At 52.1% G+C, this 20,638-nt stretch overlaps 2 protein-coding genes across 5 annotated transcripts in view; both read right to left on the minus strand.

Annotated features, from left to right (window-relative positions):
* Positions 1 to 891: 891 nt before the first annotated feature.
* A3GALT2 (alpha 1,3-galactosyltransferase 2) lies at positions 892 to 13,395 on the minus strand. Its single transcript, XM_050747125.1, has 5 exons — positions 13,318 to 13,395; positions 5,107 to 5,190; positions 4,806 to 4,895; positions 4,363 to 4,500; positions 892 to 1,579 (listed from the first exon to the last, which is right to left on the minus strand). Exons 1-5 carry the CDS (start codon positions 13,338 to 13,340, stop codon positions 892 to 894), a joined length of 1,023 nt encoding a protein of 340 aa, XP_050603082.1. The 5' UTR covers positions 13,341 to 13,395.
* Positions 13,396 to 15,878: 2,483 nt separating this feature from the next.
* The window catches only part of PHC2 (polyhomeotic homolog 2), a 111,459-nt gene continuing 106,699 nt past the window's right edge, over positions 15,879 to 20,638 (minus strand). For all 4 annotated transcript variants that reach the window (XM_050746927.1, XM_050746785.1, XM_050746835.1 and 1 more), the window contains one exon: positions 15,879 to 17,281. In XM_050746927.1, coding sequence (XP_050602884.1) covers positions 17,127 to 17,281 — 155 coding nt within the window. In that variant the 3' untranslated portion in view covers positions 15,879 to 17,126. The remainder of the gene's footprint in view (positions 17,282 to 20,638) is intronic.

Raw genomic sequence — 20,638 nt, forward strand, 5'->3', positions numbered from 1 at the left:
TTTATAGAAGCATGATCACTAACCCCGATTGACATTATCTTATATGGAGACATATCTAGAGTCACTTATTTTTTCAGGGAATATAGTGACTCCAGCAAGGGACGTGGGGAGCTGTGCTTTTTGTTTTGACATCTATACGCTGTCCCAGTCAGGGTTTTGTGAAATTATGCTGGCAAAGGAAAGGAGCAAACATGGCTTCTTATGTTTGCTACTTTGTCTCACAGTACAGGAATAATTTATCATAATATTACTGAAATATGTACAAACCATGCTTATGGGCAGGGGAGGTAAAAGGGCAGAGCCAATGACGGGGTGCCACCTGTATTTCTTCCTGTGGCTCCTGCCCAGAGACAGCCCGAGGGGCCAGCCACGCCTCTCCAGCCGCTGACATCACAGGGACTCAGACCCTCTGTGTCCTTGGGCAGTTATGTTTCCTCTTTGTGTCTCAGTCTCCTCATTTAAAAAGTGGGGGTGCAGATGGGACTAAAACATCTCCAGAGGCACCAGCTGCATTCTGCAGGCTCAGGGGTGAAAGGTCTACAGGCTGATCGCTCGAGGCATTACTGCAGTTGTGCCTTGCTCACTGCTAAGCTAAGGGAAGGGGATTTTTCTCTTGAACCGAGGAGCTCCCCAAAGGCGAGGAGCTCCTCCTCCTACTCCCACTCCCACGGACGGGCACACACGAAGCGGGTAGGGCTTTTGCATCCAGTATCTCTCTGCCCTCCAGAGCGCCATCAGCGTCCAGAAGGGCCCTGCCCGGTTTCAGGATCTCTTCCTCTCGTGACTCCCACTCCATACCCTCCCCAGGCCAAAGACGCCCGGAGCGGGAGCTGGGCCGGGCCGGCTGGGCCCGCGGAGGAGTCGGAGGGCCAGGAGCCGGCGGCGGCGGCTCTAGTCCCGCAGCAGCCGGTACTCCTTGGGCGCCCAGAGCAGTCGTGGGCGGCGGATCTCGGCCCGCCGGCCGAGGTCCGGGCTCCAGCAGAACTCGGGCGACAGCACCTTGGCGGGCTTGTGCAGCCAGAAGAACTTGTTGAGGTGGCTCTCGTCGTGCCAGCGCGCCTCCAGGCCGCGCGCGCGGTCCCAGGCCAGGCCCCGCGCACAGTGCGCCGTCAGGTCGCGCAGCGCCGCCACGCTGCCGCCGAACACGGCCGCGTGGTAGTAGAAGTCGCCCTCGCCCCGCGCCATCGCGGCGGCCGAATGCGCGTCGCGCTCGAAGGGCAGCAGCCACCGCGGCCAGTGGTAGTGCCAGGAGTGCAGCTGCGCCACCGACTCGGCCAGCGCCTCGGGCCCAAAGGTGCTGCTAAAGTGCTGGTCCACGTCCATGCAGAACACGAAGTGCGCCTCGCGGCCCAGCCGCCTGCTCAGCGCCGCGTGCAACGTGCGCATGCGCGCCATAGACACGTCCTGCCAGCGCCGCTCGCGCACCACGAGCTCCACGCGCAGCCGCCGTCCCGGGCCCAGCGCCACGCGGGGCACCGCTCCCGGCCGCTCGGTGAACACGTAGTACACCACGCTCTGGCCCGCCATGAAGTGCTGCTCCGCCGTCTCCAGGAAGCGCTCCAGGTACTTCTCCAGGTACCTAAGGGCGCGGCGCCACGGTCAGCCTGAGAGTGAAGCGAGGAGGGACCGGCTTCCCCACTCTCACCCCCCAGCCCCACCCCACCCTCACCCCTACCCCACCCTTACCCCCACCTCATCCCACGCCGCCCAACCCTCACCCCCACCCCTGCCCCACCCAGGTCTCACCCCACCCGTCACCCCTACCTCACACCACCCAACCCTCACCCCCACCCTAAAGTCACCCCACTCCAGCCTCACCCCTACCCCTACCTCAGCCCACCCAACCCAAGTTCACCCCCGCCTCACACCCCCCGCCCCACCCAGCCCTCACCCTCTTCTCACTCCACCCAACCCTCACCCCACCTCACTCCCACCCCAACCTCACTTCACCTCACCCCTACTGCACCCCAACCTCACCCACCTCACCCCCTCCCCAACCTTACCCCCACCCCACCAGTGCTGCCTGGTCCTCCCCACACCTGGCCTTGGAACTCCAGACCCTCCAGTCCTAGCATCTTTCAACTTAGATGGGGCAGGGCGGGTTGGACTGAAGATGCTTGCAAATTGCCTGCCAATCCTGCCTCATACTGGCCCTTTGGAGGACTGGCAGCATTTCTCTCTTTAGAGCTCTGAGCCTCCATTTAAAAGTCCCAGAACTTGGGTGCTGCCGTGAGTGAGGAAGCCCAAGCTGGCCCCATCAGTCTTCAGCAGTTGGTCTCCCAGCTGAGACCCAGGTATTTGGGAGCACGAGAAGACCAGCCCTTCCTGCTGAGGCCTGTCTGAATTACTGACGCACAGAACTATTATTATTATTGAGATAGAGTTTTGCTCCTGTTGCCCAGGCTGGAGTGCAGTGGCGCCATCTCAGCCCACTACAACCTCTGCCTCCTGGCTTCAAGTGATTCTCCTGCCTCAGGCTCCCGAGTAGCTGGGATTACAAGTGGCCACCACCATGTCCGGCTGATTTTTTGTATTTTTAGTAGAAGTGGGGTTTCACCATGTTGGCCAGGCTGGTCTCAAACTCCTGACCTCAGGTGATCCACCTGCCTCGGCCTTCCAAAGTACTGGGATTACAGGCATAAGCTATTGCGCCTGGCCTTCCAAAGAATTATTTTATGAGCCATAATAATAAGCTGTTTTAAGTCACTGTCTTTCACTGTATAGATAACGGGGCCGCCTGGAATACTGTATGAACAGACCTTGGGATCCTAGCATTTTAAAATAATAGTAATAGTGCCTAATAATACTTTGAACTTTTATCGTGTGGCAGCCACTGCTTTCTAAGTCAGTGTGCATTGTCTCATCTAAAGAGCTTTAGAAACTTGTATATGCCATTGGTAAGTGCTTGAGCCAGGATTTGAACCCAGCGTGGCCTTAGAACCTGTACTTTTACTTGCACTTGCTCTATTCCTGGTGACTGTGGGAAATGGGAATCAGAGACTTAGGCAATCTCAGCATCTAGGAGTGTTGGACTCAGAATCTTGGAGCTCAGGACCTCAGTAACCCAGAATTTTCTGTACCTTGAGATTGTCTGACCCCTAGGGCTGGGGCAGGAATGCCCTAGTCAGCATGGGTGGTGGAAGTGGGAGCACCAAGGCCCTGGGAGAGGTCAAGGCCCAAGTAGCCCAGCAGTTCTGCCCACCTGGTCCACGGATCAGCCCTTGGTCCTTTTCAGCCCCTTGCCTGTCAGTCGCACTCCTCGCTTTCTCTCCCTTGTAGGGTGTAGGGGACAGAGTTCGAGGAGCCTTGAACAGTTGTATGGGGTATCTGGTGACAAAATTCCTTCCCCATCCTTTTGAGTATCTCTTCCTGAATGGGAGGTTCTCACCACCTTCCCAAAGCAACTAGTTCCATTTTTAGAAATGCTTCTTTTAGTTGCCTGAAACTAGGTTATGGGATCTGACTGCCACTGTCAGCCAAGAGTCCCCTTCGTGTCACTTGAGGAAGGTGGACACCCAGCTTAGACACTCCCTGTCATCCGTAGTGGGGAGGTCAGTGTTCCTGCCATTTCTTCTCTTGACCTCCTTTCCTGTAGTGATTCTGTCCTGTGCCCTCCACAGTCAACTGTTCCCTCCAGTCACCTGTTCCCATGGCTACTCCCTGGACTTGGTCTTCACCAATGTCTGTCCCACTCTGTAGGGACCTCGTTCTTCTAGCTCACTTACTGTGATTACCATCCCCAACCCAAAACAGTCCTACCTCACTGAATCCTCTAATCTGGTGACCCTGCCACTTTCTCAGTATTTGTCACCCCCCTTCCTCTCTTCACTTCCCTCTGCCCAGTTCAGATTCACACTCCCTTGAAATCCTTCAGCTCCCCAGCCCCTCTCCCTTCATCAGACTTGCTTGGCACCTGCCCCACCCTCAAATCCTGTGTACGTGCACCTGAGCTGCTGACCTCCAATGGGCCCCTACTGCAGTGAATCATCCCTTTACTTACCCAGTCACACTCCCCTCCTCTCACCACTCTCACCTGAAAGACACCATCATTTTCTCACTACAAAACCAGTGTCTCCAGATGGATCAGCCCCAGCCCCTAGGCAGGTCCCTTCCAGATGTGGTTCTAGAACAGCCCTGGCTGCCTGTGTTGGGTGGGCTCTATGGTGTTGGTGTCCAGGGAGGAGGAGAAGGGTGGTCGGTCCTGTGCTCACCTGGGGGTGTGGGGCAAGAAGTGCTGTCTTTGCTTCTCGCTTCTCTTTGGGATCCCATGGCACAGGGGAGCAGGGTCCCCGCCCCCTCCATCACATGCACACCCTTCCCACTCACAGCCTTGACAGCACTGCTCCCCTTCCCAGGCCTTACCTGCCTACAGCAAAGACAGTCAGCCCAATGGTGAGGTTCTGCTGTGTAGCCTCTTGCTTGGCCACATCTGGGTCGAAAATGCCATCCCAAATAATGGGAGCCCCCCAGGGGGTACAGGTCAGAACTTCAGGCCGGGCCCTGGCCAGGGCAGGGATGGGAAATAGCTCCATTCATCCACCCACTTGGTGCATGTTCACTGCCACCTCCCCAGTGCTGAGCCCTAGGGACCCATAGACCGATGAGACCTAGTTGCTGCCCCTGGAAGCCTCCAGCTCAGAGCAACACAGAGGACTGGGAGACGTGTGGCCCGATGGGGCTGCTGGGCTTGGTGGCAGAGTGCCTGGCTCTGCTGGGGTGGGAGATGTGTGGAGGGCAGGAACATGGGGCAGAGCTCTGTAGGGTTTGGGGGTGCCCTTGGAGTAGGAGGGATGGGAGCTTCTTACCAGGGACGCAGGGCACCTGTGAAGTTGTCTCTCAGCAGGGACATTGTGGCGGAAGGGCAGACGCCCATGGGGATGAGGGCTTCCAGATGCCTGTGGCGGTGGCGGGAGGGGGGCGCCGTGAGAAGCATGTCAGCCTGGCCAGGAGCCCTCTGGCTTTGCTTCTTACAAGGAGAGAGAGCTCACCAGGACACTTGAGGTGAGCTAGCTTCTGCCCTCCATCCCTCAAGGAGGCCCTTAGACAGTTCCCCTTTAAACGTGACTCTGTGGTCCCACCTCAAGTGCTGGGGAAAGGGGCTTGTACCTGAATTTAGGGAGGCCATACAGAAACAGGCCTAAGAGGCCAAGTGCAAGTAGGATCTGCCGCCAGAAGATTCTCTTCCAGGCCCTGGGGGCGGGAAGGGGGCATTAGTAACTCATTTGTATTATAGACAAATGTTTATATGCACACATACATGAAAAGTCTTTCCTACTTCTGGCCACCCAGTTCCTCTGCATGAAGGTAGCCAGTGTTACCAGTTTCTTGTGCAGGGGATGAACTTGGGCAGGTTGGGGGGATAATAACATTAGGGATTGGGGTACTTCTCCTGGGTGGAAGGTGGGACTGACCTTGGACAGGAGAGGCCAGGAGAGGATGCACAGGTGTTTGTGGCTCCGTGACTGGGAGTGGTTTGTTTGTTTGTTTGTTTTGTTTTTTTTACTCTTAAAAAAAAACAGCCTCACTCTGTCACCCAGGCTGGAGTGTTGTGGTGTGATCACAGCTCACTGCAGCCTTGAACTCCTGGGCTCAAGCTCTCCTCCCGCCTCAGCCTCCTGTGTAGCTGGGACTATAGACACCTAATTTTTTTGTTTTTTTTTTAAGAGATGGGGTCTTGCTATGTTGCCCAGGCTTGTCTCCACCATGGCTCAAGGAATCTTCCCGTGTCAGTCACTGGGAGTTAAGAGCTGTCTGGGACTTAGAGAAGAGTTACTGGGCTGGCTGTGGTCAGAGACCATGTGTCTGTGGTGGCTGCAGTCACCAGGCCAGGTGAACTCCTCCAAGCAGAGCTCAGCAGCCCACTTCCTGGCTCAAAAGAGGTGGGCTTTGGGATTTGTCCACAGTTCATTGTTTTCGGGGAAGGGCCCCAAATGCTGAGAATCTTAATAAGCTCCTTCTGGGGAGCTCGCTCCTCTGTCCTCCCACCTTCCTGAGTACTCACATATCTAGAGCAACTGCAGCCACACAGTAAGGAGCACAGACACAGGAGCCAGAGCCCTGGGTTCGAATCCCAGCTCCACCACTCATTAGCTGTCTGACCCTGGGGCAAGGTCTGGTCCTCTGCACATCAGTCTCATCTATAGGATGGGGTAATAACACCTGCCTTAGGGCTGTCATTGCCTTCACACAAGCTAATTGATGAGAACAAAGGTCTCTCATGTTGCAGTAGTTCACTCAGCTTTAGTTAGTGATGACCATTCTTCCTGAACACACCCTGATCATCCCCTGGGCAGCCTCCTCACTCCACTCCCATCCATCCTTCCTTCCTCCCTTCCTTTTTTTTTTTTTTTTTCCTGAGACGGAGTCTCACTCTGTAGCCCAGGCTAGCGTGCAATGGCACAATCTCAGCTCACTGCAACCTCTGCCTCCTGGGTTCAAGTGATTCTCCTTCCTCAGCCTCCCGAATAGCTGGGATTACAGGTGCCCACCACCTTGCCTGGCTAATTTTTCTATTTTTAGTAGAGATGTGGCTTCGCCATGTTGGCCAGGCTGGTCTCAAACTCCTGACCTCAGGTGATCCACCCACCTCGGCCTCCCAAAGTGCTAGGATTACAGGCATGAGCCACCGTGCCTGGCCTACAAATCCTTTTAAAACCTGGCTCCCCTGGTCTGTTTCAAGAAGCCTGCCAACCTCAGAGCCTCCTGCCCCTGCCTCTCCTGCTGCCCCACGTAACTGTTCCTTAGCAGGTGTGTGTAGTTAAGAGTGCCGCGAACTGCCTTGCAGGTGTGTGGATCCACCTGGGCACTGTCTCCGAGCACAGCCCCTCCTCCAGTTCACTGCGCCAAGCCAGAAACCTGGGTGCACCCTGACCCCTCCTGCTCTGCACCTGCTGTCTGCTTTCAGTCCCAGGTTGACCTGGTCTCCTTGATCTCTGCTCCTCCTGCTTTTCCCCGTGCCCCACAGTGACCCTGGCCTGCTCCTCTGTCACAGGATCATTGCAGCAGCACTCTTCATGCTCCTGGTCACTTCCTCCACAGCCCCAGAGTCATCTCATAACAAGTCAACCTGCCTTAACAGTTTCCACGTCACACAAACAGGTAAATCCTCCAAGAAGAAGAAGTAGGCAAATATATGGAAAAATGTTCACCCTCACTGGTAATCAAAGATATACAAATTAGAACAGGGTGGTATGTTTTGCCTAAAAAATGAGCACTTTAAAAAAAAGACATAATGGGGCTGGGAGGGGCTTGTGCATGTAATCCCAGTGTTTTGGGAGGTCAAGGCAGGAGAATTGCTTGAGGCCAGGAGTTCGAGATCAGCCTGGGCAGCAGAGCAAGACCCTGCCTCTGCAAAAAATTAAAAAATTAGCCAGGGTTGGGCGCAGTGGCTCATGCCTGTAATCCCAGCACCTAAGGAGGCCAAGCGAGTGGATCACGAGGTCAAGCAATCGAGACCATCCTGGCCAACATGGGGAAACCCTGTCCCTACTAAAAATACAAAAATTAACTGGCCGTGGTGGCGCGCATCTGTAGTCCCATCTACTCGGGTGGCTGAGGCAGGAGAATCACTTGAACTTGGGAGGCGGAGGTTGCAGTGAACTGAGATTGCGCCACTGCAGTCCAGCCTGGCGACAGAGCAAGACCCTGTTTCAAAAAAAAAAAAAAAAAAAAAAAAATTAGCCAGATGGTATGCACCTGTAGTTCCAGCTCTTCAGGAGGCTGAGGCAGGAAGATCACTTGAGCCCAGGAGTTACAGGTTACAGTGAGCTATGATCATGCCACTGGACTCCAGCCTGGGTGACAGAGGTAGACTCTGTCTTGATTTAAAAAATAAAAGGCATAATGAGAATAGCCAAGCTGCAAGAATGCAGTGAGATTGGCACTGTTACACTTGCTGGTGGGAGTGTAAATTGCTACAGCCTTTTGGAAAGCTACTTAGCTATGGGAATTGAAAGTGTTCAATATTCATCCACTTTGATTCAGTAATTCCCAGCTTCTGGGAATCTGTTCAAAGGAGATAATCTTCAGAATGAGAAAAGTTTATCAAGATGTTCATCAGTTTCTGTTAAGTCATGCATTCAACATCTATTTATTGGACACAAGCTCAGCATTGAGCACTGTGCTAAGTCAGGGATTCAGAGGGGAATGGGACACAGACCCTGTCTTCAGGGTGCGGAGGCAGAAAGATGTGGGTGTAGTGGGTGAGGGAGTGGGTCACATGACAGACTGAAAACAGATGTGTGGAACACGGCACAATGAATGCTGTGATTGGGAGCAATGCCGGGTGCTGTGAGGCAAATTGGAGGGTAGCACCTGAGCCTTGGTAGATGAAGAGGTCGTTGGGGCCTCCTGGAGGAGGAGTTACTTCTAAGCTAGGACCTAGAAAATTATTAATAGAAGTTCTTCAGGTGAAGAAGGCATAGAGGGGGAAGAGAGGTCCGTGGAAAAGAAACAACAGTGTGCAAAAGTGAGGAAGCCTCACTCCTGGAACGTCTGTGGAACTGCAGGGTGGAGGGTAGTAGCAGATGAGAAGGGAGGGATGAGGCTGCAGAGGTGAGCTGGGGCCAAGTCACCCGGGGCCTGCATTTTAGGCCTGGGGAATTGGACTTCATCTTGAGGGTCATGGGGAGCCCTGAAAGGTATTTCCTCTGGGGAGTGAGTCAGTCAGATTTTTATTTGAAAAAAAAAAAAAACAACAAAACCACAAACCCTGAAGTAGTCCAGCTGAAATCTGGAGCCTGGCCATGGTGGGGTGGCAGGGAGGAGACTGCTGGAGGCAGGAAGATGAGTTAGGTGCCAGCCCCTGGGAGGTATTAGGGGCAACACCAGGGAGTTGGCAGCTGGATGGAGAGGAATAGGTGGCGAGGGGCTGTCAGGGAGGGCACGTGGGCCAGACTTGGCCATGGATTAGAGGGACGGGGCTGGGGGACCAGAAAGGAGAAGATGCCTGGTTGTCTGGTTGGAGGAAGGGGGCTGGAGCCCAGAAGGCAGGCAGGCTCAGGAGAAAGTTCTGGGATTTACCAGGAGGGCAGGGATGTCATGGGGGAGAGGGAGAGAGTACAGAGGGAGAGGAGGCCAGGGCCCAGGTGGGAGTGGGAGGAAGACTGAGCAGGTAGAGGACTTAAGGACAGGCACATGGGTTGGGTGGGAGTGGGGCTGTCTTTCCAGAAGTCGGGCTGTAAGGAGGAAAGAGATGGGGTGGCAACTGGAGGGGACGGGGTGGTTGTATGGATGGGTGCGTGCTTGTTTCCCTTACACAAGCAAGACCTGAGCTTGGTCGAATACTGCCTGGAAAGCACCCATGGAGAAGGCGTTTTGGGTCACAGGGAGAGGCATTATCTGAGCTGCTCAAATATAACTGAAGAAGGCTCTAGTGTCCAGCCAAAGGGACTGGCTAAATAAATGTATTAGGAAGACTCTGCAGTCACATAGAAAAATTCTCACACAGGAACATTAAAGGAAGAAAGCAGGATCTAAAATTGATGTGCACTCTGATTACAATTAGCAAGAATAAAAACATGCACCAGAAAATAAGACTAAAAGGAAGAATGTTTGTGCAATAAAATTAGTTTCTTATTTTCTCTCTAATTGTCTTTAATGTATTTACAGTATGTTGCTTCTTTAATGAAGGAAAAATTCAAAGTTAGAATTTACACACACAAACAATTTAAGTTGTTTTGTGGCTTCTTGCTGACTGCAGTACACCGTCCACATCTCTTAACCATGCCTGAGAAGCCTTCCAAGTCCAACCCCTTCACTGTAACACTCAGTGCCCACAGCCCCTGGCCAGCTTGCCTGCAGTTAGGAATGGAGACTCTACGGTGACTAGTCCCAGGATGTTCCTGTAGCCTTCTCTGAAAAAGCAAACTAATGCAACAACCTCAGGGGTCGTTAGTAGGGAACTGGACGAATGAATTAGGCATATCTGTACAGGTTGGTTATCCTTTATCCAAAAGTTTGTACCAAAAGTGTTTTGGATTTTGGACTTTTTTGGAGTTTTGAATATTTGCATTGTATTTACTGACTAAGTATCCCTAATCTGGAAATCTGAAATTCTGAATGCTCCAGTGGGAGCATTTCCTTTGAATGTCCTGTCGGTGCTCAAAAAGTTTCGGATTTTAGAGCGTTTGGGATTTCAGATTTTTGGATGAGGGGTACTCAACTTGTGTAATGGAGATCAGCATGGCTATTGAAAAGGGTGAGGTAGATTTATATGTACTCTCTGGAAAAGAGACCCTAACGTGTTAAGGTGAAAAGAAAGGAACAACTAATATGGAGAGGCAGACCTTGCTTCTGGCAGGGGGTAGCACCTGTGCCTGTGCACCCGAGCCTTTGCAGTCATGTATGGCCGCATCTTTCATGATGTGTAGGAAGAGATCTGGAATAGCATCATCCAGTGGAAGTATAATGTGAGCCACATATGTAATTTAAACATTTCTAGTAGCCACATTAAAACAGTGAAACAGGTGTAAATTTGGATGTGCTGGGTTAAATAAAAGTATTGTTACAAATAATTTAATTCCCTGCATGCAGTCCATCGGCAAACCCTGTGGGTGCTCCCACTCACTGTCCTCCGTCCCCCCACTCACTCTTCCCGCATCCTCCCATTCACTCTCCTCATCGTGTGTTCTCAGCGATTGATCCCAGTGAGCCAAGTGGGACCCTTGCTTTCTCTCCTGCCAGCCAACTTGTTGCTTTTGCCTCCTTCCTAGTGCCCAAAACTCCCCTCCTGGCCTCCCTCACTGTCCTATTCATGCCTCCTTGTTTCTAATCTGGATTCCTATAACAGTCTCCTGACCCTGCTTCCCAGTCTCCATCTTTTACTCTTCACCATGACGTCTCCTAGGCGTCCCCACCTCTGTATTCTGCTCTGATTGCTCTCTTCCTCCCATCAGCCAACAAGCTCCGCGTCATTCCTCAGCACCCAGCTTCCTCCTGTCTGAAGCCGGCCTCGACATCTCCTCCTCTTAGGTCCCTCCCCCAGGTTGCGCCTCTGTCGCTTTCCCAGACCTCTCCTCTAGTACCTGCCAAGCGATGCTAGGGACTGTCTGCCCCACTAGGCTCCAAGTTTCTCTGTTTTGCCAGCCTTTGTATTCCTGGTGCCAAATTCCAGAGCCTGCCTCATAATTCATGCTATTGATAAGTATTTGTTCAGCAAATGAATGAAACAATGAATGAGTTATTTGTATGCATTCTCTCTTCCAAGTGAACTGGTGCTCCTCTGCTGAAAACTCCGTTTTCTTCAGGGTTAAGTCTGCACTCCTTATGCATAATGCCAGACACTCACTGACACGGATACTTGGCCAAATGTATTTTGTGCCCGTCCTGTTAAAGGCACACCACAGCCCCTTGAAGGAGATGCTGTACTTATCTCTACTTTACACATGAGGAAACTGAGGCTTAGAAAGGTTAATTCACTGGCTTAGGGTTGCAGTTGCTCAGGGGAGAAAGCAGGGGTCCATTTGGGTCACTGGGATCAACCGCTGAGAACATAGAAGGAAAGATCAAGGAAATGCAAACTGTAGCTTGAGAAGCACTGAGTCGGGACAGCCAGGTGAACACCGATGTCCAGAGGACACACAATACCTGAGGGCAGCACTTAGCAAGGGGGCTGGGCCAGGGTCACTGTGTGAGAGAGGACGCGCAGAGGCCTGGAGCGGATCTCAGTGACATCTCACCTCTGCAAGGCTGGGTGGCCTCATTGGTGTGAATCAGATGCACCACATCTTCTTTTAGGAGTAGGTTTGGTTCTCTCCCTCTTTGCTACACACATAACTGATTCAGGTGGGGCCTGGTTTTCATTTTCTTCCATAAAGGGAAAATTAAGGTCCAGAAAGTGAAAAGAACAGCACAGAGTCCTGTAGGCCAGTGGTGCGCCTGCACTCCAGCAGCAGGAGAGGAGGCAGCACATGGGGGGTTCGTTCTTGCCTGGGGGCTCCCCAGGGCTCACTCCCCAATCTCAGCATCCTTCTCCTCCGCTGTCAGCTCAGGGTCCTGCCAGCCATTCCCTGCCTTCTGGGACACCAGGCTTTCCAGTCCCTAGTTCTACCCCCTGGGGATCAACTAATCAGTTTGTTTCTCCTCCAATAAGTATCCGTGTTCTTGAGGTGAAAAGCCTACTGCAAGTTTTCAGGGCGCACCTTCAATAGGCATTTGCTGTTTCTGTTGTTTATACTTTTCACCAAGGCATTTGCACAGGGGGTAAGGTGTAGGCTTGGGCTTTGAGTAGGACTGTCGGATTCCCCAGCCAGAGCTTCCAGCATGGCGTTTGGGCTCTATTTGACCTGGGCCTAGCTCAACCCTGAGGCTCATCTCACAAGGTTCTCGGCCCTGTTATTTCTTCCTGTGGGCTTGGCTGCTTCCCTTCCCACTCTGTTCAGCTCCTGTCTGCGCTCCTGGATGGTTGGCTGCAGCTGGGCTCCTCTGACTCCTAGAAGCCTGGTCAAACCCTGTACTGGGAGCTGGCAAGGCTGCCTCTGGCGGTGCACTGTGGGAGGTATGCGAGGTACTGTGTAAAGTACTACAGGAGCAGGAAAAGGCTGGAGGGCTTTCTCCCCCTCTGTGGCTGTCCCACCCTCTTTACCAGCCTCCTCCCAACCAGGGTAGGGCAAACCGATGCTTATTCTGGGCTCTGGGCCTCAGCCAGGGCACACAGGCAGAGATGGTCTTGTGAACTCCTGTGGTCAGGCCTGGGAGGGTGCTGAGACCCAGGACTGGGTGGGACCCCAGCTCCTCCTGCCCCTCCTATGCCCCAGCCTGGGAACCCATAGTCTGTGGAGGCCCCTGACCAGCCCACTCCTCCATATTTCTTGTTCAGATTCTGCCTGCAGAAGGTAGTCCCTCAAGCTCCACCCTGTGCCCTGTTCCCCACTCTCCTTGGCTTCAAGAAGGGGTTAAAGATCAGCCATTAGGTCTTAAGGGGGCACAGGTTCCTAGTCCTGGACTATCAGTCCCAGTGGGGATAGAGGGAGCTCTCAGTTACAGTCGGGGAGGGAACGTAGCCGGGTCTCTGCTTTCCAGCTCGCCAAGGGGGTTTGGAGTTAAGGGAAGCAAGGGGAGTCCAGCTTTTCGTTGGCTACAAAATCTTGTGGAATACAGCCTTCCCCACCCCGGTGTCCATGCACACGGATTGTCTTTCTTCTCCTGGGGCAATGTCCCCTCTTGGAGTCACCTTTCCCCAGGATTGGAGGCCTCAGCTGGTACTCCCGGGCTGGCTCTGGTGCCTCTCCTTGGTACTGTTTTAGCCATCAGACTGGATCCCTCTTAGCTCAGCTGAACCCAAGCTTTCTTCCTCTCCACACCATTGTCCCCACTCACCTGAGTCCCTCCTTGAGAGCCATATGGGGAAGTAGGTAGGATGGCCTGGAGCAGACTTTCCCAGCTCACAGCCGGGGAAGAAATGGCCTGTTCCTGGAGACCTGGACCAAGCAGCTCCTCCCCCTTTACCTCAGGAGCTGCACCCACAGGAGCAGTCAGGATGGACTGCCTGGGCGGGACCTGCCGGGGATGCGACCTTTTGGGGGAAGCTGGCCCCAAGGTGGAGTGGGGCTGGCAACCCTTTTGGGGCCAATCACCTGGAAGAGGGTGGGGCTGAGGCGGCCAGTTCTGGTTGGCTGGAGGCTCTGTCATTTTGTAGAGACTCCTCTTCCCTCTACAGGGGAAGTGTCTTTGGTTCTTGGGAATGGCTGGGGATCAAGGTATGGTGTTTGCCACCCAGGAAAAGCCCTGTTCTGCACGGAACCTCAGCCAGATCTGAAGGGCACTCGGCACCTGTGACTTTGGACAGTTCACCTAGTGGAGCCCTTTACCTTCTCAGTAGAATGGTGTATGTACACCAGTCACCCAGGAGAGAGAACCACGTAAGATCCTGGGTGTCGAACCGTTGTGGTTTACTCTGGGCAGTGCTTTTTAAAGTTCGAGTTGTGACCTATCTGAAGGTCGTGTAATGAGTTCAGTGGGTCATGACCAAGATTTTAAAAATATGAACAGGAATACAATGGAAAAGAAAATATTCTGTATTGTACCTAAGGGTAGGTTTTGTTTCATGAAATGTTTGTTTCAGTTGATAGATATTGAAGTGTGTATATGAGGTTGGGAAATATTTCTTTAAATTGTGGATCATGATGGAAATAGGTTTGTGAAATTCAGTGTAAAGTGTAAACAACGGGAATAGCAAATGCCTATTGCAGGTATGTCCTGCAAACTTGCAGTAGGTTGGAGCTTTTCATCTAAAGAAGATAGATACTTACTGGTGTGAATCAAATTCACCGCATCTTTAAGGAGTAGGTTTGGTTCCCTTCCTCTTTGCTACACACATAACTAACTCAGGTGGGGCCTGGTTTCCATTTTCTTCCATAAATGGAAAATTAAGGTCCAGAAAGTGAAAAGAACTGCCCAGAGTCCTGTAGGCCAGTGGTGCGCCTGCACACGTGACCTGCACTCCAGCAGCAAGAGAGGAGGCAGCACATGGGGTGTTCGTTCTTGCCTGGGGGCTCCCCAGGGCTCACTCCCCAATCTCAGCATCTTCCTCCTCCCCTGTCAGCTCAGAGTCCTGCCAGCCATTCCCTGCCTTCTGGGACACCAGGCTTTCCAATCCCTAGTTCTGCCCCCTGGGGATCAACTAATCAGTGTGTTTCTCCTCCAAGAAAGTTACATTTTCATAGGCTTTCCAGAAGAGTTATTAAGATGTGAGTGTTGGTTCTTGAAAGTTACTTTCAAGTAAGTAATCATCCTTTGGAGATTGTGATTCAGTAGGTTGTGGCCTGACCCTCAAACCACCCCCATCTCTGCTTTTTTTTAAAAGTAAGGTTTTGTCTGTCACCTCGGTTGGGGGTACAGTGGTGCAATCATAGCTCACTGCAGCCTTGAACTCTTGGGCTCAAGCGATCCTCTGACCTCAGCCTCCAGAATAGCTGGGATTACAGGTACACACCACCTTGCCTATTTTTTAATATTTTTTTATAGATATGAGGTCTCCCTATGTTGCCCAGGTTGGTCTCAAACTCTTGGCCTCAAGCAATCTTCCCACCACAGCCTCCCCAAAGTGATGGGTTTACAGATGTGAGCAGCCATAACCTAAATTTTTAACAGGTTCCTTAAGGAAAATTTTTAAATGGTTCCTTAAGGAAAAACCTGAAGGGGGAGGAGCAGTGAGGCCAAGCTGCCCTTTTTCCCTTCCCCCCATAGACGTGGGGTAGATTTCACTCCATGCAAGAGGGCACATGGTTATTCTGTGCTTCACCCCCGTCTCACTGCTAGCACAGTGCCTGGTTCAGAGGCATGTGGTCAACATAGGCTAACATAGTTAGCAGCACACACGTCTAGTCCAGCCAGCTCACCTGCCCCTCATTTGCACTTCCACATTCATGCTTGTGCCTTTGCACTTACTGCCTTGGTCTGGAATGCCCTCTTTCTTTATTCAAGGCTTAGATGCCTCCTCTCTGCCCTAATCATTTTCTATTTGAGCATGCAAAAGTGCTTAGTGAACCAAAGCCATCCCAAAGCTATTCTGGATGCTGTGCAGCTCTATCCACAGGTGTGTGCTGGAATATCGGAGAGTCTGGGTTGTGTTCCAGGTGTCTAGAGGTTGCTAGCCCAACAGTCGTCTCCCAAGTGGGAATGGCAGGTATAGGGACACAGAGCAGAAAGGGCTTCTGGATCCTCTCCAAGGGACACCGTGTGAAGAAAGCTGGTATCTACCCGTGTGAACTGCAGCTGAGGGCACCCTCAAATGACCCAGCCCCAGAAAAGTGTGGAGGATATGCTGTCCACTTAAGGTCCCTTCCCCAGCCCAGGGACCCACCCGTCTCCATATGGGTGAAAAGTAGCCATTTGGGCCCAGAGACAGGCATTCCTAGGGGAGAAAGGCACCAAAGAGACAGATTTTACAGATTTATTTTTAAAAAACAAAAACAAAGGTTAAAAAAGTCCTTCATTTCCAACCCTGCCTGGGGGTGTGGGTGGGGAATAGAATAAGCTCAGAAAGGTGCCTACCTCCTTCCTGCAAAGGACACGGCAGGTCAGAGGCAGGCCCTCGCCCTTCCTGCCCTGCCTCCTTCTCAGGTAGCTCAAATTGCTGCTAGGAAGTTTTATGGGCAAAGAAGTGTGGGAGTGGGAGGCCAAGAGCTGCCTTCCTCACATCAACAGAAACTCCAGCTGTTCTCTCCCCTTAGAAGTTCTCCGGGCCCCACCACTGGGACTCCCAGGGTGGGCGGGCAGGCAGGCAGGCAGGCCAGGAGGCTCAGCCCTCTGAGCTATGTTGCTCAGACCACCGCAGCTTTCTTAATGCTCTTTGTGAACCAGGAGGGCAGTCAGCGGAACTTCACAGTGCGGGGAGGGGTGTCTGGAAAGGAAACTCTGAAGCGCCGTCTCTTTCTGACCTTGCCTCTGCACTGAGGCTGCCCTTCTTGGCTATTCCCCATCCTGAGGCTGAGTGGAGTCCAGGACAAAGCACTAAGTGGCTGTTTGCTACAAAACACCTGGAGATGCCAGAGAGTAGCCCTTGGCCTATCTGTCAGTCCAGGCTCCCACACAGTCACACAGTCATACACACAGCGTTAAGGCGTCTGTGCCAGCAGGCACGGCCCGGCTGGGCCCAGCTTCTCTCTCTCCACCTGCAGAGGGTGTAGCGGGGAGAACCCTGGCTGCTGCAGAAACAGGCTGAAGGGGGAGAAGCTGACAACGGAAGAGTTAACCAGGCCTGGAGAAAGAAGTGGGAGGAAGGAAGGCAAGGGCTTTCTAGGCCTCCATCCAGGCCTGCTGGCTGCCCTTGAAGTAACCCAACTCAGGTTGGGGAGCCCTGACCATATACCCCCTGGAAAATGGGGGACAGAAAGAGGGGAAGAGAGCGGGGCTAGAGTATTGGGACTTTGGAGGAAGCCAGTGCTATCAATATTTACAAGCATAAAGCCCCATCTTCTGTGCCACCTACCTCTCTGCCCCTCCCACAGAAATGAAAGGCCCCTGAGAGCCATGGAGGAGGTGCCCAGACCTCCTCACCAGCTACGCCCCTAGGGAGAGCCCCTGCCCTCCAACTGGCCCCATTTCTGGGCCCCTCAGGAATGTCTGTCTGGCTCTGCTCAGTTGGGAGGAGGCGCCCTGGGCCAGCATCCTGGCTGCCACCGGCCCTAGGAGTCCTTGAGCATGCTGATGCGGGCGTAGATCTTCAGGGCAGGCCCCAGCTTGATGTTCATGGCGCTCATCAGGTGGTCCTCCTTGAGCAGCAGCAGGGCTTGCCCGTCAATTTCCTGGGCACGGAATTCCTCTGCTATCTCCTGGCAGCCTGAGGGGGTACCACCAAAGACAGTGTCAATCCAAGCTGCCAGTGTTCACCTCTGGCAGCCACTGCCTAGTTATCTAGATCTAGTTATCTGCATCCATTCTCTCCTTTAGTCCTCATAACCACACCTTGAGGAAGGCACTGCTGCTTTTATTTTGCAGCTTGAGAGAGGCTGGGCAACTCACCCACAGCAGCCACGATCTGGGCCTCCTCCTATGTGCCCGTGTTCAGACCCCTGCTCTGTGAACTGGGCGGACCCATGTCCACTAAGGTGCTGAGGAAGTGACAGCATGTGATTTCTGAGGCTAGATCATAAAGGGCACAGCAGTTCTTACCTCACTCTTCTGTCTGGTTTACTGCAGAGTAAGCCAGCTACCAGTAAGCCACCCCAGCAACCCTCTGGAGAGGCACGCATGGAGAGCAGCCAAGGCCCTGGTGGTCCTCGGCCACCTCGCCATGTGAGTGAACCATGCTGGAAGTTGGTTTTCTGGCTCCAGACCTCAGACACTGCAGCCCTGTATGGCATCTTCCCTGAGACCTCATATGACCTCAAACTCATACACTGGGTTTGTGGAAGGGAGCAGATAACCTCTCTCTTTAGTTTCCAGGTCTTCAGACTAAGATAAACTGGACACCAGGAGCCTCATACTGGGACTGCCCAGCTGAGCCACTCAATTCCTGACCCACAGGGCCACTGAGATGACAAATGATTGCTGCTTAAAGCCACTGAGTTCTGGAGTAATTTACACCACGGCAATAGGTAACAAATGCAGATTCTGGTACCTGGAAAAGGAGTGCTGCCATAAAACAGCTCTATAGATGTGGGTGTGGCCTTGGAACTGGCCACAGGCAGGAGCCGGAAGGACTTTGTGGAAAGCGTGAGTGTCTAAGGTGCTTTGAGAGACTGTATGTAGAAGTCTCATGGCCTTTGGGGAAGCTGCTGGGAGGCCTAAAGGAAAGTGAGGAAACTCTTAGTGGAGATTAGAAGAAACAGGGTCTCTATTATGAAATAAAAGAACATTTTGTAAAAATGTGGTTGGTGGCAGAAATGTAAGTTGAATGTACCTCCTGAAGTGGGTGGTCTAGCTAAGGAGATTTTCAGACAGAATGTGGAAGGTATTGCTTGGCTTCTTACTGCTGCTCACAGTAAAACAGGAGAGAGAGAAGGTAAAAACAAACAAAACTGTTCAACAGAAAGGAACCAGGATCTGCCGGTTTAAAAATGCCCAGCCTCTCCAGATGGCACATGACGCTAAAATTAAGAAATGGTTTCTAGGCAAAGATCAAATTCGGGGCACAGTCAAGAAAACATGGTCTACAGATTAAACTTAGGATGTGACTTAAATCTTTTTGTTAAAGACTTCAGAAAGATCTAAAATGATGCCTCAAAGTGCTATTCAATCCAAAGGCTCTCTATGGATTTTCTAGGCACGCCTCACAGATCCTCTTTTCAACAGCACGGTTTCTAAGAATGTGAAGGGCACTGTCCGTGCTGCCCCTCAGCTTCAGAAGAATCCCAATGCAGACAACAGCTTATCCTTGAAGATAATTCTGGGTGTGTTTTTTGTCTAATGGAATGGACCCCAACAAGATTCCCAGAAAAGAATGACAATCATTTTAAGACATACTGAATTACTGGCCGGGTGTGGTGGCTCACGCCTATAATCCCAGCACTTTGGGAGGCCAAGGCAGGCGGATCACGAGGTCAGGAGCTCGAGACCATCCTGGCAAACACGGTGAAACCCTGTCTCTACTAAAAATAGAAAAAAATTAGCCGGGCGTGGTGGTGGGCGCCTGTAGTCCCAGCTACTCAGGAGGCTGAGGTGGGAGAATGGCGTGAACCCGGGAGGCAGAGCTTGCAGTGAGCCGAGATGGTGCCACTGCACTCCAGCCTGGGCGACAGAGTAAGATTCTGTCTCAAAACAAACAAAAAAGAAATACTGAATTACTGATTTTAAGAGTCAAAGGTAGGCCGGGTGCAGTGGCTCACGCCTGTAATCCCAGCACTTTAGTAGGCTGAGGTAGGTGGATCGCCTGAGGTAAGGAGTTTGAGACCAGCCTGGCCAACATGGTGAAACCCCATGTCTACTAAAAATACAAAAATTAGCTGTGCGTGGTGGTGCGTGCCTGTAATCCCAGCTACTCGAGAGGCTGAGGCACAAGAATTGCTTGAATCCAGGAGGCAGAGGTTGCAGTGAGCCGAGCTTGCGCCATTGCACTCTAGCCTGGGCGACAGGGCAAGACTCCGTCTCAAAAAAAAAAAAAAAAAAAAAAAAAAGAGTCAAAGGTAACATAACATAAAAGCAGGAAGCAGGCTGAGAAAATGACTACACTGAAAATACAGGCTACTTTTCACAGAAAAGGAAGGAGAACTCAGAGGGCTGAGCCAAGAGAGAAATCACTCCCAGGCTTTGAGTCCCAATTGAGGAAATGCCACCATAAACCCTAGCGGATTTCGGAACTGGAATGGATCAGTGACTCTTGTACACTCCCTCTTTCTTCCCTTTTTGGATGGGCATGTCTGTAATGGTTATCCTATGTTTGTCCCACTGTGCATTGGCTTTGTGGAAGTAAGCAGATAGCCTCTCTCTGTAGTTCTCAGATCTTCAGACTGAGATGACCTATACTTGAAGAACTGGACCCCAGAAGCCTCATTTATGCCTGGACCTAGGTTCAATGATGAGAGCCTGGACTTCATGGCAGCCTGATGCTGCCATGGGACCAAACTGTTGGGGATTTGGTGGGGTGAGGGTATTCTGCATGAGGAAGGAACACAAATTTCTGGGGGCCATGGTGAACTACATGGCCTGTCTCTGAATGGCGCCCAATAATCCCTGCTTTCCAGTTCATGCCCTTGTGAGTCTTCTCACACAATGAATAAGACTGACCTGTGTGACCAATAAGATATTGTGAAAAGAAATTTAAAAATATATATATTGTGAAAATGCCAGTACATGGCTACGGAGGCTAGATCATAAAGGGCACAGTGGCTTCTACCTTGCTCTCTTGGATCCCTACCTGTGGGGAAAATCCACTGCCATGCATATCATGAGAACACTCGAGCAGCCCTCTGGAGAGACCCATGTAGATAGGAACCAAGGCCTCTTGCCAACAGCCAGCCCGCAGGGCAAATCACGTGAGTGAGGCACCTTGGAAGAGATCCCACAGCTCTTCAGTATTCACATGACCTCAGCCTTAGCTGATATCTTAATTGCAACCTCATAAGAGACCTGAGGCAGAACTGCCCAGGAAGCCACTCCTGAATTCCTTACCCACAGCAACTGTGTAATAAAAATTTTGGGGATGAGGAGATAACATACTAGGTTAAGTGACAGAGCCAGAATTTGAACCCAGTTCTGT

Source organism: Macaca thibetana, chromosome 1 (genome assembly GCF_024542745.1).
Source record: "Macaca thibetana thibetana isolate TM-01 chromosome 1, ASM2454274v1, whole genome shotgun sequence".
In the NCBI taxonomy this organism is placed as follows: domain Eukaryota; kingdom Metazoa; phylum Chordata; class Mammalia; order Primates; family Cercopithecidae; genus Macaca; species Macaca thibetana.